Genomic DNA, 19,113 nt, shown 5'->3' on the forward strand with positions numbered 1-19,113 from the left:
ACAAGTTGTTCTCTGATAGGTGAAATAGGAAGGCATGGGCAAGGCCTTTGTTCCTAGTGTGACGTCTTGCTTTCTGGATACTTATTTTCTTAGAAAACCAACTTAACATTCTAGCTCTCACTTTCTTATATTATTAAATTATGAAGCTCTTCCAAACAAGTACAATCATATTTTCCTTCGATGTTTATTGGTTATATTTATCGACAGTGTTTAAATCATTTTCTTTTTGTTTTTTGATGTGTTGAAAATTTAGGATTACTTTTTTTTAACATGGCTTGCTTTTATTCACTAAGCTCCAAATTTTGTGACATATCATTTAAAGAAAAATGTATCGTGTAAATGTACCCCAGTTTCTTTATCCATTCTTCTACTGAGGGACACTTGGTCTGTTTCCATGATCTGGCTATATGAATAAGGTTGCTATGAACGTGGTTGAGGAAATTTTCTTGTTGTGTGCTAGAGCATCTCCTGGGTATATTCCAAGGAGTGAAATAGCTGGGTCTTAAGGGAGCCATATTCCCAGTTTTCTGAGATGGCACCAGATAGACTTCCAAAGTGGCTGTACTAGTTTGCATTCCCACCAGCAATGAAGGGAGGAATGGGAGGATACAAGGGATGGGATAACCATTGAGATGTAATATGAATAAATTAATAAAATAAAATTTTAAAAAAGAAAGAAAAATGTATATGATTTACAACTTTTCACTTTTAAAATAATAGAATAAAATAAATGGTAATTTTAACAGTAGAGAAATATATTTTTCTTCCAAGATTTAAATAAATATCTCAGGGCATAAATTAAAATTATTACTTTTCTCTTAATGAAAGAAGTAGAGTTTTATATTGTAGAATGTGTAATTAATTTTATTAGTATGTCTGAATATAAAGTATAACTTTACTTCATTCAAGAATATATTTGCAGACAAAATTTTCTTAAAATGAGAAGTTTATATAACTCCCCTTTAAAATAAGCTTAACTTGGTTAAATTCTTAAAGGTAGAATTTATCACAAAATATAAATTTTGATATTAAGAACATAAATGTCTGTGGAAAGTACAGGGTTTGTATATGTGATTAGTGTCATGTTGATATAAATTTATAAATTAACTATTTATAACTATACAGTTTTCATATAAGCATCAAAAAGGAAAAAAACTTTAGTAGAAATAAAGACAATAAAAGCAAACCACTGAGGAATGGAATGGCAGAGGATAGGGAAACAAAGTATAAACAAAACAACAACAACAACAACAACAACAAAGAGCAATTTAAAGATGGAAGTAATTATACTTACACACCTACCAACAATAACAATAAACGTGTAAATTGAATTACCAAATCACAAGACAGTGGTATATTAGACAGAAGAAAAACAAAATGTTATGTTGCCTTCAAGATTAGATGGCACACAGAGGAAGAGAAGCAGGCTATCCAGATGAGACCTGATATGCTGTGGTCATATGGTGGGGGAGAAGATCCCCTTCTGTGAGAGTTCTGGGGGAGGGGAATAGGGCAAAAGAGGGAGGGTAGGAACGGGAAGATAAAAGTGAGGGCATAACATTTGGGATGTAATCAGAATAAATTATAATAAAGTTAAAAAATTCACTTCACATGTGGATTTTTTTTTGCATATGACTGTGTGTGTATGTGTGTATGTGTGTGTATACAACTAGATTAATAAATGTGAATGAAGAAGTTAGATCATATTATAATATTAGTAGGTGAATTCACAGTGGACAAATTTTAACAATGAATAGAAAAAACAGGAAAAGAAACATATAAATAGAAAATCAGTAAGGAAACATTGCACTTGAACAATATTTTTACTAAATGTATCAGACTGACACATAACATTCTACCTAACAGCAGAATACAAATTCCTTTCAAATGTGGTGGAAATATTCTTTAGAAAGGATCCTATTTCATACTAAGCTATGCATTATTTCAAATGTAAGAGCATTGAAACATATCTTTTATGTAAAACAGAGGCACTATGGAAAAAGTATTAGTCAAACTAGAGCTTAGTAAAATTTCACGCTTTGAAAAAATACAGGAGCAATCATTAGCCTTCAACTGGCAGGAATTTGCTTAGAAAAAAATAAATTCATAATTAAACCACTCTGCAACAGCACAGCTTCACTGATCTTTCTGAATAAACAAAGTAGGCTATGTTCCTATTTCAGAAACCATGAACTGTAGGCTAGCAGCGTTCCCAGACTCCCTTTACATTCTACACTTTAGAATAATTGGTCAAAAGAATTAAGACACCGAGATTCAAGACTGAAGCAATAGAAAGTGTGTGCTTCCAAAACTGACACACTGGTGCTCCTGGAAGCATTGGCTTTCAAGAGCATGGTCTGCAATCATTGAAACAAGGTGTTTTTATTCATGATTGCTTTCTCTACTTTCAAAATGACTTGGTGATTATTTTGTTGGCATACCTTAAAGAAACTAGCTTGAGAATTTTATTTGTTTATTTTAGCTTGTAAGGCTATTTAAATTTTACTCATATTTTTATCTTTCATTTTAGCTTTTTTGTCTCATTGATGCTCATGGAGGATATGGTGTGCTTTTCTACAAATTAAATTAAAAAAATAAGTTGATTTTTATATGCCTAGTTCCACTACCTCAGCGAATGTGTATTCCATTCCTGCAGTAAATAATGTGTGAACTGATCCGGAACATTAAAAGACAAGTTTAGTCCAACACAATCACTTCCAGCCAATAAAATAGAGAAGTTACATTTCCTGTGTCATAATGGAGACAGAGTTCATGACTTTAGTTCATGAATTTGTCATCCTCTGATGTTTTGCCTGCAGGATGTGTTCTAATTTCACTTAGGAAAGAGCACCTGAAATGGAAAATAGAAACTCATGTGTAATTAAGGATTGTTCAACTACTCTTTAAATACTTAACCATAAATATGTCACCAAATCTGTGTGTGTTTTTGAAACTTTCCACACCATTTAATTGAATAAGATAACAGGTTGTACAAGGAACTAATTAATTGTTAATAGTATTATTCCATGATTGAATATCAGGGATGATAAATAAAAGATACTGTTCTTAAGACAAGATTCCTACATATTTAACGGGAATCCTTTTGAGTACATTAACCCAAAAGGGAGTTAGAGAGGCAGTACTGGACAGTCCAAGAGATGAAACAACAATCTTGTTTCTGTCAGGGCCTCAGTAATTTGGAAGCTATCACTAGAATAAGGCCAATTCGTCTGAGATTTCTGACTACAGGAAAATAAGTTGGCACTTGTACCCCTGCATCTATCAGAGTAGTCTTCCAGGGACTAGAAAGATGACTCAACAGTTAAGGGCCCCTACTTCTCTTGCATAGAATCCAAATTCAGTACTGAGTAAGCATGCAATTTGGCCAACTCACAGAGTCCTGTAAACTTCAGATCCAGATATAACAACAGCTCCAGGCATCTTATTCTCTCTTCTGGCCTCCGTGTGCAACTGCATGCACATGCACATACCTCCTATACAGCTACACATTCATATAAGTTAAAATAGGAATTACCCTTTTACAAAAGAGTAGGACAGAAAGAGATAGACACAGAGAGAGAGAGAGTCATAGCTAGAAGCTAGAATCTACCAGCAATTATTATTGTGGAATGTCCAATGAAGTCCAGTAGAGGATTTCAGTGGAGCCTCACAGAACCTTCTACAAAGAGCTATTGAAAAATTATGATTGCTTCACAGAGGATTTCAGAGGGATAAAAAGTAATACTAAACAACAACAAATAAGTCATTTTCCACTGGACATTACTATAGCAGAACAATTGTGATGCATATGATGTTGTTTGTTACTGTAGTCAAAGATTTCTTTTAAATCTTTCTTATCCAAAATAGAGAGGAAAAATCTCCACTTTTGTCATACACAAATCTTTGAAGTTAAATATGTGACATAAAATTTACCATTTGAGGATTGAGGAGATGGCTCAGAAGTTAAGAGTGTGTGGTGCTCTTGCAGAGGATCCAAGTTCAATATCCAGCATCCAAATTGGATCATTCACCAGGTTCTTTAACTTCATCTCCAAAGGTTCTTACACCTTTATCTGGCCTCTGTAGACATACACACATGCAAAGATGTATATACCAACACACAGAAACACTTACCTACATATTTAAGAATAAAATAAATCTTTAATATTTGTCATCTTAATACTCTTAAGTATACAGGACAATGCTCAGAACTGTATCTACCCTCTTGTATAACATATCTCTCAATAATTCATTATGTGTCCAGGTTGTATAATATCAATATACTCCTTAAAAGGTTAATAATATCCCATTACATATACATATAATATATTACTCCATACATATCTCACATAATTTATTTCATTTAAACTTCAGCAGACACTTAAATATCTCAATTCTAGGTTATCATAAATAATGTTACAATTAATGTGTGCGCAATGACCTATTTTTAGTTCTTTTGAATGTATTCAGAATTTCTAGCTCACATATTACTTTTGAATTTAATGTTTTGAGAAAATAGCAATACTACATGCAGATTAAAGTATTTCCACATACTCATCAGCTATGCTTATTTTATATTTTAATTCATATTTTATTGTAGATTTGGGGTCCATACCAGAATGACATAGTAACAAATCAGAACAAAAAAATAGCATCATTTTTAAATTGTTCAAAGTTCATTTTAAATACCATTATTAATTTAGTCCTAAATAGTCTACATTTTTAGACTATGTACTATTGTTTTATTTGTATTACAGTTAATGATTTCCCTCTTCATCCTTTCTTATGGAACCCTAGACCAAAACTGGTAAAAATCTATATACATAAATTTACAGAAATAGATATCTATTATAGTTAGGTACTGTGCTTGGTACACCGTCATTCTAATCCATGCAACAACAACAAAAAATGTTTGCTGAGACCTTATTATATATCAGGCATTGCGGGTTTTGTTAAATGTGACTCTACTGTTTACATCAAGTAGCTCATTTTCTCATATTCTGCATGAGGAATCTGGGCACCTGACACTTGTTAGGAGATCTTATTTAAGGTATAACTGCATGAAAGTGTCTGCAATTATGTTATTCTCACAGTTAAAATGTAGCTTTCTCGAGCAAATACAAGCTTCATTTACCCAGAATTTTTAGTTAAAAATCATTTTTGTCATGCAGAATGACAGAATTTTAATTTAGAGGGTAGACTATGTCTTGTTACATTTCCTCTAATGAGATATGCACACATTATTTAGTTAAGCCAAATGGTTACATAGATTGTTATTCTCATACCACTTGGGGATTTGATTATCATCTTGCATCAATATATCTGGCATTACTTAGCTTTTTTTCCTTTCCTCTTCTGTACTGGATATTGTGGTTATTTGCTTTGATTATACTAATAGTGTTCTGTGATTGTTACTGAAATTGTTTTCTTCAAGGCTTCCAATTTGGAGGAGAAATTAAAATTACTCTATGAATCTTCCACTTCATGTAATTATAGACATTTTCTTTTCTTTCGATAAAACATTGGTTTCTAATTTCTGTACAGACTACAGTTACAGAAAAAATTGAAGTTCTTTCTCACTTACATGAAATGCATTTTTCTTGGACTCCAGAAATTATTTTTAATTTTGATACTCACTATTCTTGAATCATTATCTATTTCAATATGCCAATTGACATCCTATTAAATATCCAGAAAGAAAATATTTCAGTGTTCCTTCTTGCTATTCAATGACAGTAACAATATGTCCTATGTCGTTTAGTGTTAAACAGAAGCACATTAATTTTTAAAATTTATTTATCTAATTTGTGTGGTGAAGTAGAGTGGGCTGGGATGTGGTATGTGGGTGTACACATACCATAGCATATATGTGCATGTCAGATGAAACTTGTGAGAACTGGCTGTCTACTTCCACCGTGTGGGTTTCAGATTTTCAGTAATAGTATGAAGTACCATTACCCACTAAGCCATCTCTTCAGATCACCAATGCTATTTGACTATGTGTATTAATGCCACCGTTTGTTGACATAGAATGGTGAAATCATAGCACTTTGCACATATACCTTACATAGCAATTAGTATATGTTCAATCACATGAATAATTATTAAATAGAAAATTGGAGGAAATACAGTCATAAAAATACTACATATACAAAATGTTTTTCTTGTATTTTTATCATCCTAAGATATGTGAATTATGGAAAAGTTGTGTGTGACTGCCTCTGTGTGTGTGTGTCTCTGTCTCTCTGTCACTCTGTCTCTCTCTCTCTCTCTGTATATGTACATTTTGTGTGTGTGTGTGTGTGTGTGTGTGTGTGTGTTTAAGATTTAGTATACCTTTTAAAGCTCTAAGCAAAGCTCATATTTTATAACCCTAAAACCAATAAAAATTTTAGACTAGAGAAATTCTCTTCAAATACTTTTGGAAAAATAAGACTTCTTACTTAGAGTCAACACCTTTTAATTAACAAAGTACTCAAACAAAGATGTAGTTTGCAATATTATATTGCACCTACTGTTATGTCTCTTGTTCAAGGTAAATTCATTTTAGCTATTTTAAACTTGTCAATTTTTTAACTATGAAACAAAATCCTCAAGTTTTAGTAGAATCATTTTCATTTTCTAATAAGATGCATAAGTACAGTATAGTTATTATTAGTAGAACTAATCAAATGCATAATCTTTTGCATATGTATACTCACATGTGTATATATATTATATATCTGTAGGTTAATAAGATATATTGTAATATTTATGTTTCTAGGATAAAGTAATAGAACAGGAAAGATATCAGCAAATCTCTCTAGAGCAGTATATGCCAACCTTCTTAATGCTGTGACACTTTAAAATACTTCCGCATATTGTTGGTTACCCCAGCTATAAAATTATCTTTTTTGCTTTTATATAACTGTAATTTTGCTACTTTTATGAATCATAATGTAAATATCTGTTTTCTAATGGTCTTAGGTGACCTCTGTGAAAGGGTCATTTGACCCCCACAAAAGGGATCAGAGCTCAAAGATTGAGAACTGCTTGTTTAGGGTATTAAATAGGGCATAGAGAAGATGTGCCATACCAGCTAGGAAAAACTCATTTCCCATACTCTTTAAGAAGAATAAGGATCATCCAAAAATAGTATTAGGAATTTTGTGCAGTACTTAACGTACTCTAATTCTTATCTCCTTGATATTACATGTGCAAGTACTCTCAAGAAATTCTCTATTATTTATAATATGGGACTAACAGCAAACCTGACTAAGAATAACTGTGCCTACCCTTGCGAGGCAGAAATCTGCTTTTCAGACAATAAGATGACTTGCTCCACTCCCAAGCATATCTTCTCACCCTATACTTTACTCATTGAAGTGATTTAAATGATTTAGCAAGGTGAAAGTGGGATAAACAACTTTATGCTTTTTCAAATTAAAATCATATAGAAAAGCTGGTTGTGGCTATGTGTGCATGTAACCTCAGCATTCCAGAGGTCTGTGTGTATATATTGAACAGCTATGATGACCACCAAACTTTCACTTTGGAAATTTTTACTTGGAAATTTCAAGAAAGTTAAAATATTTCAAATAATATAGTTAAAAACAAAATTAGCCGTAATAAAAAGTGTAAAGCAGATTAACTCGTAACTACTTAATGTTCTAGATACTCTTTAAGACATGGTATTTCTGAATTCAGATTAATTTCTCAGTCACTATGAGTTAACTTTTGGACACATGCAAAACAAACAGTGGAGGAAGAATAGTCTCCGTAATGGATTATTTAGGTTAATTGGATTTCCATATGTGAAAGAAAGTAGGTGATGCTTCTCATGTAGTATATATGAAATCACTAAGAAATGCCACCTTAGTCCTGGTAGAATGGCTATGATTTGCTTTTAAAAATCTATTAGCAAGGATAATGGAGAACACTTGCACACTCTTGAAGAAAAATCCAGCTTGGATAGTCATTATAGAAAACAATAGGGAACTTCCTGAAAAATATAAAAATAGGACCAGAGAGAGTGTTAAGCCAGTAAAGTGCTTGCTCTACAAGCATGAAGACTAGTGTCAGATCCCCAGAACCTGCAGTAGAAGCCAGGCATTCACCATGTTCTCAAAATCCCACTGCAAAGGCTTGCTGGCCAACCAGTGTAGCGAAAAGTGAGATTGAGGAAGATACCAACATAAATTGATATCTGGCTTTTACATGTGGCTATTCCCATGTGTTTCCTCCACGAACATACATACACACACACAAAGTTAAAAACAAATTCATGCTCCAGCAACAGGTTTATATTGAAAGGAAATTTAAATTACAATGTCACTCAGACATGTACAGTCTTATATTCAGCACAGTAATAGTAACAATAACCTAAAAATAGAACCACCCTAATATCTATTGATTGACAATGAATAAAAGAAAATGTTATATTTGTATACAAGTATGTATTGTTAATCCCTCAAAATGAATAATGGCTTGTCATTTTCTTTTTTTAAATTGCTATATTTTGAGAATTACATTCAACATATATTTTTCTCTTTTTTAAAAAATTTTTTTATTAATTTATTCTTGTTACATCTCAATGTTTATCCCATCCCTTGTGTAATCATAATTTTTCCTCCCCTTCAAGTCTTCTCGGGTCCTCTACTCCTCCCTAACCAAACAACTTTATGTTTTTACTCTCATTTTAAAGAAAAAGAAAAGTAGGAAAAGAAGCACACACAAAAAATATGGAGTCTGTGCTGTATTGTTCAACTACTCCTGATCATAAGATCTGCTGAAGAGTGTGGTTTAAGTATCTAGTGTCACTGCATTGAAGAAAACTGTCTTTTTCTTTTCCAGCATGTATTGTTTGCAAATAGCTTCTTGGTTATAAATTGAACTTTGTGTCCACTTCCCTTTCTCTATGCTGGGATTTTGACTGGCTTGAACTGTTGCAGATCTTAAGTATGCAATCACAGTTTCTGTGAGTTCATATGTGTATCTACTCTATTGTGTCTGGAAAACATTGTTTCCTTGGAGTCATCTACCACCTCTGACTCTTAAAATCTTTCTGCCTCTTCTTCCACATAGATTCTTGACCCCTGAAAAGGAAGAGAAGTGATTTTTAAAATATTCCTCTTGAGGCTGGCTGCTTCAAAATTCCTTACTTATTTTCTATGCATTGCACAGCTCTAGATCTCTGTGTTAATTACCATCTAGCTTCCCTGATGAGGGAGCAACTTATTAATTACCAGTTGAATTTGAAATTTGTACAGGCACTATAGAAATCAGTTTAGAGTTTCCTTCCTCCAATGACTGTAAATTAATCTATCACAACATCCAGCTATACTATTCATGATCATATGCTGAAAGGACATTGCATCTTACTACAGAGATATTTGTTCATCTGTCTTCATAATAGCCAGGAACTGGAAACAACATATATGTCCACCAACAAATAAATGGCTAATGAAAAATATAGTATAGTTACATGATGGAATGTTACCCAGCTGTAAAATAAAAATGAAATTTGTAGGTACATTTATGGAGCTAGATATGGAGTAAGATATCCCAGACCCCAAAAGATGAACTTTTCATGTGAGTATTAGAATTTTTAGTATTTAAGCTTTAGATATTTGTGTTTCATTTAGAACCTTCATAAAGGTGCTGTCATTTCCCTCAATACAGATAAAGGTGAAGGACATTATATTAAGTTAAATAAACCATATGCAGGAAAATGTTGGATTATAAGATTTATATGTGGAAACTTTAGTTAAATATGTGAAGATAAAGGACAAAACAAAGCAGAGGAGTTGGAGTGAGAGATATAGTAAATGTGGCTCAAATGATAAAAAATAGAAGGGTCTACATTTATAATTGGGCAATTGACTATCTAGCATGAAGACTATAAATAATACACCTATGGCACTTTTTCTTATAGATATGATTATTTAAATAAGAAAATATTAAGTACTATAAGATGTTTATGACCCAAGAGTGCTTTATGGAGACATTTTTGTTACATATTTATCCTGATACCCCCCCCCCAAAAGAATACATTTATCTTTGATTGTTGAAGAGGCAATGAAATTTTTCATGGAAATGGGTGAGAAAGTTTAAAAGAAGCACCAAGAATGTGAACAGACACACAGTTGTCTTATGGCCTATGTTAATTGTATGATACAGAAGTAAGGGAGCAGAAGAACTGACTAGGGATCTGAGGATGCACGGTCAAGTTTGGTCCAGAATATAGATTCTCAAATGTGATGCTACTATAGAACCAATGAACACTGACAAGCAAACAAATGAATGTTGACAGCTCCTGGGAGTAGGTGTCCTCCTTCCACCATGTGGGTTTCAAGGGTCAAACTCAGAGTCTCATAAATCTCAAAAAAGTGCCTTTACTCACTGAGACATCTCACTGACTCTCATTTAAGCTATTTTCAAAAGAAGAAAATAGAGAGAGCGCCACTGCTTGGAGTTTGTAGTGGAGAGATACATACAGATATGAGAAAATAGAGCTAGTCAGGTTATTTGCTTCCCCCGCCCTGCACCATTTTTATCTCTGCATTTTCCTTTGCTGTAGCAGATTTAGAAGTCTTGTAATATATATCCACACAAACTAAAATACAGTAAATATTTTTCAATATAGTTACAACAATCTAAATAGAAAAATCTTAGACATATTCTACATTTTTCCTTCCAGAAAGTTACATGAAGTAGGGAGATGGTCACCACTAGCTGAGAAGCTATGGAAAATTGATGGCTTCAGAAAAAGGGAGAGGGAGGAAGCAAGAGAAGGAGGGGGGAGGAAGGGAGGGAGAGAGCATAGAAACTGAGAACACTTTTCAGGTGTGTGACACCTGATGGTATACACATATTCCAGTAGATCATCCTACACCAGTACGTATGCAGGCAGCGTGGATGATCTCTGTGTTTTTAAACAGTTTATATTGAAAAGAAGAAATTATTGAGGGGAGGAAAGAATTTGGAAGAGAAGAAAAATGGGAGGGGTTGTTTTTGTTCAAACATTCTATCTATATATGAAAATTTCAAATAATAATAAAAAGGAGTACAATATAGCATTGAAATCTTTTCAGTCTATTTTATGTTGCTCAAAATTCAGTACATTGTTATTTTTCAGCTCTACCTATGAAATTTTTCCAAGAATCCAGACCTTTTTCTGTTATTCCTTTTATGATTTTATCCCTTATTTACAGTAAGGACAGGAGTGTGCAAGGGTATAAACAACACTCTACTATAAATCACAGGATGATATTTCTGCTTCAGATTAGGCTCTCTCCTTTACAGAAATGCCTGCATAGTAGTGACACGATGTGAAAAACAATATTTTCTTTATTTCTTCAGTGCTAGTGTTTCATGTCCTGCTTTTTTATTACGTTTCATTTCTGACATCTTCAACACTTTCATTCTGCCTTACTCTTCTATCTCTGAGGGTTCTGGATGTTCTTGAGAGGTTAGAAAGAAAAGAAGCATCTCTCGCATCTTCTCATTGAGGAGACCACCTGAAAATATAAAAAGTAATGCAGCCACTGAAATGAATGAATCATTACCTTAGAGTATAAATGTGCACATCTTTATTTTCATGTTCTTTGAATAGCTCCCATGTTTATACTTATGAGATCTTCCATTCAGATGACCTTTTCCACATTTTGGAATGCTTCCCTACTGAAGTGCATAGTCCTGTGTTTCATTGCTGCTTCCCTCCTGTATATATCATAGCTGTCATCTTTTTTTAAATGCAGATTAAGTATTACTTCCTGTTGTCACTGACTTATGATCACCCCTCAGTTTGTTGTTACCAGGCTTCATTTCATATGAGCAAATTCAACTTGGCTCCCTTCAATCAACAAAGGATATCACACAGACTTCAGACCAAATTTTCCCCAATTTTCAATGTTTCCAGTCCGTATCTACCACTTGTCACTGTATTTTAAAAATTATTTTGTAACCAACAAAGATTTTTATAAAACAATAATACTCAACAATAAGACTAGAGATTACCACCTTACTAATATTGTGATAATGACTAGGATGCTGAAGATAATCATGGCAACAACAATAATATTCTGTGACATTTCTTTTCTATGTGTACTTTGCTTATATTTTCACTGAGTTTACACAGCTTCCCCTGTGACATTTACTCTGTCATTTTTCTTCCTTTACTGAGGAGAAAAGCTAAAGCTTAGAGAGGTTGAATAACTTAAGCAAGGTCTCAGAGTTCCTAAGGCAGACAGCAGGATTCTTACACATTTGTCTTACCCTAATACTTCACATCTTATCCTTTAAAATATGCAGCACTATTAACTTTAATTTACGATTTAATGACCTTGAAATAGAGTTTCATATACAAAAGAAAAGTTTTATTAGCTATCACTTTTCAACAATAATATACCTTGTTTTTTCTTCACTGTTACTTACTTCATTGTTCAAACAGAGGATAAAATGCCAAGTGTTCCCATTGTGGAATACAAAGTTTCTTCCTACTAAGTAATTTTCTTATTCAAGAAAATTAAAAGTCAGAAATATGATCTTATATTTAGTTTTTCCTTTTATCCCTTGAATGAACAATAAGTAGATAAATTTTATATGGACATGCCCTGTGTTTATAAATTTCTCAATCTATATGATTCTTACTGAATGTATTTAAATTAAAATATTGGTTAAGGTATTAAAATAAGATAAAATATCTGTAAAGTTTACTAAACATGTTTATACATTCTATGATGTATTACCTTGTAAAGTATACAAATTCTTGGTTGTCAAGTAATGTTCATTTATTGTTACTGAAATTGGCTCTTTTGCTTGAGTTTCTAATTTTTCCTTTCTTTTTTTCTTCTTTCTTTCAAAACACCAGCTTCTAGTCAGACTGTTACTCTAGTGACACAACCTGTGGTTACCAAGGAAACTGCCACCTCCAAACTAGAAATGCCATCTTCTCTGCTGTTGGAGGTACCTGCTCTGGCAGACTTCAACCGATCTTGGACAGAACTTACAGACTGGCTTTCTCTGCTTGATCGAGTTATAAAATCACAGAGGGTGATGGTGGGTGATCTGGAAGACATCAATGAGATGATCATCAAACAGAAGGTATGGATAAACTATAAGTAGAAAATCTGTCAGAGTTTTTTCTTTAACGTGGATAGCTTCATTTGCTACTTCCCTCTCCTTTATGATTTACGACCAGTTTTGAAGCTACCTTTTCTCTGTTAACAAACACTACTTACTCTGCTCTGTTCAACCGAAATACGTAAATATGATCAAGGACATGAATTAATAAGAATTATCTCTTGTAACATTAATTTAAAAGAGAAGAAAGTGAGGGTGAAACACATAAACCTTACAAGTAGAGGTGGCTCAGTTAAATTCAGTAAATAACTGTTTTTTACTTGTCTTTGATAAGAAACAATTAACTCAATGGAGCGGATTACATTTAAACTATTTATTTTGGCACTATGCAGCCATAACATGTTACAAAGACAAAGATAATAATCTGGGACTTGTTTATTATCCCCCCTTTGAGTTGTCTGTGCCAGTTTCATGCCTCAAATGATAAGGATAATAAGAGTTGGAAATAAATAAGACAAGTACCAAAATCTAACATATTTTAAATAGCCTAGATCTCAATATTAGGTTTTATGCCCCCCACCTTATTCAAATAAACACATTTTAATAATACAACATCTCATTTCTCATTCTCACTGAGATCTCTTTGTTGAAATTCTAGTTGTTGACCAGCTAGAAACTTAAGAGTTGCTCTAAACATGGTTTAACTAGATGCTACAACTGTGCTATGTATTTGTTTTTTATATTTCTCCATAGGTAAGAAATATAATTTTGTTTTGGGTTTTTTGAGACAGGGTTTGTCTATGTTATCTAGGCCATCCTGGATTTACTTTGTGGACCAGGCTGGCCTCAAACTCACAGCGATCTGCCTGCCTCTACCTCTGCAGTGCTCGGATTAAAGGCATGCACCATAATCATTTCACATGTAAAAATATTGAGGTATTTATTAACAAGCAGTAAATTTTACTGAATATGCATTTTAGAGTTTTATTACTGTGTAGAGACACAATGACCATAGCAACTAATTAAAAAAAAAACATTTAAATAGGGCTGGCTTACAGGTCAGAGGTTTAGTCCATTATTGTCATGGCAAGAAGCTTTACAGCATGCAGGTAGACATGGTGCTAGAGAAGAAGCTGAGAGGCAGCTGCAGGAGACTGTGTCCCACACTGAGCTTAGCTTGAGCATAGGATACCTTAAAGCCCACCTCCACAATTGTACACTTCCTCCAACAAGGCCACACCTCCTAATAGTGCCACTGTCCATGGGCCTAGCACTCAAACACATGAGTCTATGGGGATCATTCCCATGCAAACTGCCAAAATGGATTTGGATGTTACAGAATTTTCATTGTTCTTTTCTTTCTAAAATCAAGGAAGATGCAAGTCAGAGCTAGGGGTGCTTTAGCAATTCATAAAATGAATTTGATGTTTCAACAGTAAGTAGCATTTAAACTACCTTGAAGCTGATCTGGTGGTTAGTAATCACAGGAAGAATTTTAATTCTAGACCACCCTCTATTGCAAAGAAGACCAAATCTATGTCAAAACAAAACAATGTTTAAAAAGTATCCAGTAGCTCTTAAGAACCAACTGTAGTGGACTTTTCTACTTAGTTACAAATGAGATGACTGCGGTCAACTCATTCTTGTAATCTTTGTGAATGTAGAGCACTCAAAAGACCCATTCATTCACATTTACCACATTGTGATGAATATCTATATAATAAAAGATTTAAATATTACACATATGAGTTTTTTCTATACCTTTTTATAGCATGTATTTACAGCCACATTTATTTTTCAAGAAAAGGAGATGAGGCTAAAAGATGCCTCATACATCTAGTAGGTACTAGAAGAAGTGTTCTAATTCTCATATGATTCTTAAGCCTGTATCCCTCCTTCCAATGTACATTGTCTATAGTAATAACTGTAACTGTAGTTAACATTTAGTGATGTATATGTATTTGTATACATAGTCTAGGTCAGGCACTTTGATGAATATTTTGTATTTGTACAAAATAATGCAGAAATATCATTTTATCAACATTTTTGTTATTATATCAGCATTTCACAGAATATAATTCACTAGAGGAGGCAGCATGTTATAATCTTTAAAGTGCAGATTTTGGATCTTTGGCTTCAGTCACAAAGCTGCAAAATCTTGGATAAGTTTTTCCACTTCTCTAAACATCAGATTGCCTATCTGTAGCTTGCACACATAACAATTAGCCTGACAGTTTACTGTGAGAATTGTATAGGGTAGTGTATGAAAATTTTTTCTGACTTACATTGTTTATTGGGAGTACTCAACCAATATTAGAAATTATTATTAAGTTCCATGGCAAACTCTGGAAAGCTTCAATACTCAGAATATTTAAATCATATTACTGACACTATAGTTTCATAGAAAAGTCTGTTGCTTTGTGATCATGGAAAAGAGAAAGCAATCATTTGTGATGGGTTTTTAATCCAACTTTCAGAGAACACACTGACACACAGAGTAGTATAGTTCTCCAAATGAATTAATGTTTTACAAAAAGATCGCTTAACTCAGTATTCTTCAAAAAGATATATAAATATATTTCCAAACTTAATTCATAAGTTAATTTGTTGCCCAAGAGCAATACTTAGGAACAAAAGACATTATTTATAAATTGTATGTATGTATACATTTTTTAAATTATGAGCTAAGAAAATGGCTCTATTGGTAAACTACTTTCTGAGCAAGTTGGAAGACCTGAATTTTCATCCTCAACACCACATTTTAAAAGCCAGACATGATGGTCCATGTCTGTAATCCCAAGATTGAAGGTCAGACACAGGCTCCCTGGGCCTTTCTGGTCAGCCTGTTTGCTGAACTGGTTAACTCATGGTTCAGTGAGAGATTCTGTCTCAAGGAAACAATGCGAGAGTATTAAGGGAGACTCTCAGCATTAGCCTTCTTTTGATAAATAGTAAATATTTTTCTAGCTTCTTTATCTTATATTAAAAGTAATTCATAAAAATACTTTCAATTCTTGCCATTTTTAGAATTAATCTCTTTTAATCAATAAAATGGGTCTAAATAGTGTGTCTGTATATATTATCATCTGTCAATTTGCATATACATACATACACTCATATCCACAAACTCTCTCTCTCTCTCTCTCACACACACACACAAACACACACACGTACACACACACACACACACACACACACACACACACATATATATATATATATATATATATATATATATATATAGAGAGAGAGAGAGAGAGAGAGAGAGAGAGAGAAAGAGAGAGAGAAACAGACCGACAGAGAGAGAGACAGAGAGTGGAAAGAGAAAGAGAGAAATTGGTGACAATAAGGAAATATAAAATGTGACAATGAATGTGGTCAAATATGGGGCACCAGAGTTCATGTGATGTCCCCTGGATGGGGAGGCCTGGTGGCACTCAGAGGAAGGATAGCAGGCTACCAAGAAGAGACTTGATACCCTATGAGCATATACAGGGGGAGGAGGTCCCCCTCAGTCACAGTCGTAGGGGACAGGAGTAAGGGGAAAATGGGAGGGAGGGAGGAATGGGAGGATACAAGGGATGGGCTAACAATTGAGATGTAATATGAATAAATTAATAAAATATATTTTAAAAATTGTGACAATGAAGAAATGTAAATTCTGATAAGATTTTATTATAAGCCCAGATCTAGCCAATGGTCAGAATATTCTCCACAGTTGAATGGAGAGTGTGATACGACTTTCTCACGTACTCTGGTGCCTCACATTTGACCATGTCCCCTGGAGGGGGAGACCTGGTGGCACTCAGAGGAAGGACAGCAAGTAGCCAAGAAGAGACTTGATACCCTATGAGAATATATAGGGGGACGTAATCCCCCTCAGGAACAGTCATAGGGGAGGGGAATAATGGGAAATTTGGGGGGGGGGAAGAAATGGGAGGATACAAGGGATGGGATAAACATTGAGATGTAACAAGAATAAATTAATAAAAATAAATAAAAAAAATTTAAAAAAAGGAAAAAAAAAGATTTTATTATAAGAAATAAAGAATTTAATTATGTATTTTTAAAAACACATACCCATCTTTAATAGTTAATTGTGAGAATTGAGATAACATTCCAAGAAAGGTTTTTAAACTATAATATTTTAGAGATAAACATTTACTAAGATATTAATTTAATATGCTTTTTTGGGCTTTTTGTTTTTTATTAACTTTTTTATTTTTTACATATACATTTATATTATTACACATACATACAATAAACTACCAAATACAAGAAGAGCCATGACACAATCAGGAATTATATAAATGTAACATTCTTAGTATTTTGCCTATTTGTATTTGGCAGTCTTGAAAAAAAACGTCTTTCCTACCTTTGTGTGTCTAACATTCTGAATGTAAATCAGTATCTATCATATCTCATCATTATCAACTTAAAACATCTATCTAGGCCTAAAAACATCTTAACTCCTAAACAACTAAGCTTAATGGTAAAACTAAACTATCTGGTCTTCAACCTCACCAGAGCCTTGAGAAGGAATAAAATCGAATACCTGAGTATACTGGGAGTGCAAGTTAGTAGTTTTCCAAATGTGAGATGATAGAGACAGTTTTTAAAAATATGCTTTTATTGAACTACTACCACAGTATTCATGATATATAGGAAGTCATGCATATAAAAGATTGGAATAGGGACAGGTGGAATATTACTCAGCTACTAAAAAGAAGGAAATCATGAAATTTGCAGGCAAATAAATGGAATTAGAAAAGATCATCCTTGTAGGTTCCTAGGACCCTCTGGATCCTTCTACTTTGCTATTCTCCCATGCTTCTCTCTTCTAGAGTCCCAATAGGATGTCCTCCCCTCTGTCCCAGTTTCTTGGTAAGTGAAGGCTTGAGTGGGACATGCCCCTTGGGCTAGTATGCAGATATAAGTGAGTATATACTATTTGAGTCTTTCTGCTTCTGGGTTAACTCACTCATTATGATCATTTCTAGCTCAATCCATTTGTCCACAGATTTTGGGAATTCTTTGTTTTTAATAGCTGAGTGTATATTCCATAGTGTATATGTACCACAGTTTCTTTATCCATTCTTCTACTGAGGGACACTTAGGCTGTTTCCATGTTCTGGCTATTATGAATAAGGCTATGAACATGGTTGAGCAAATTTTCTTGTTGTGTGCTGGAGCATCTTCTGGGTATATTCCAAGGAGTGGAATACCTGGGTCTTGAGGAAGTCCTATTCCCATTTTTCTGAGATAGCACCAGATAGATTTCCAATTATGATAGGCAGATTTGGGCCCAGGGATCCCGCTCAAACTAAGGCACCAGCCAAGGACAATACAGGCGGTAAACTTTAAACCCCTACCCAGATCTAGCCAATGGTCAGAACATTCTTCACAGTTGAGTGGAGAGTGGGATATGACTTTCTCACATACTCTGGTGCCTCACATTTGACCATGTCCCCTGGAGGGGGAGACCTGGTGGCACTCAGAGGAAGGACAGCAGGTTACCAAGAAGAGACTTGATACCCTATGAGCATATACAGGGGGAGGTAATCCTCCTCAGGAACATTCAAAGGGGAGGGGAATAATGGGAAAATGGGAGGGAGAAAAGAATGGGAGGATACAAGGGATGGGATAAACATTGAGATGTAACAAGAATAAATTAATAAAAAAAATTTAAAAAATAATTTAAAAAAAAAAAGAAAGAAAAGATCATCCTGAGTGAGGTAACTCAGACCCAGAAAGACAAGCATGGGATATAACTCACTCATAAGCAGATATTTGCCACATAATACAGGGTAACCACACTACAATACACAAGCCTAAAGTATCTAAATAATAAGGAGGATCCTAGAGAGGATGCTTAATTCTCATTCAAAAGGGCAAATAGAATGGACATCAGAAGCAGTTGAAGAGAAGAAACAGGAATAGAACCTATCACAAAGGGCCTCTGAAAGACTCCACTCAGCAGAGGATGGAAGCAGATGGTGAGAATCACAGCCAAACTTTGTGGTGGAACACAGGGAGTTTTGTTGAAGTGTT

General features: G+C 33.9%; 1 protein-coding gene across 10 annotated transcripts in view; it reads left to right on the forward strand.

The window, feature by feature from the left end:
* Positions 1 to 19,113, forward strand: part of Dmd (dystrophin) — a 2,465,896-nt gene that overhangs the window by 1,789,574 nt on the left and 657,209 nt on the right. For all 10 annotated transcript variants that reach the window (XM_051140917.1, XM_051140916.1, XM_051140911.1 and 7 more), the window contains one exon: positions 12,851 to 13,083. In XM_051140917.1, coding sequence (XP_050996874.1) covers positions 12,851 to 13,083 — 233 coding nt within the window. The remainder of the gene's footprint in view (positions 1 to 12,850; positions 13,084 to 19,113) is intronic.

Source organism: Acomys russatus, chromosome X, assembly GCF_903995435.1.
Source record: "Acomys russatus chromosome X, mAcoRus1.1, whole genome shotgun sequence".
NCBI lineage: Eukaryota > Metazoa > Chordata > Mammalia > Rodentia > Muridae > Acomys > Acomys russatus.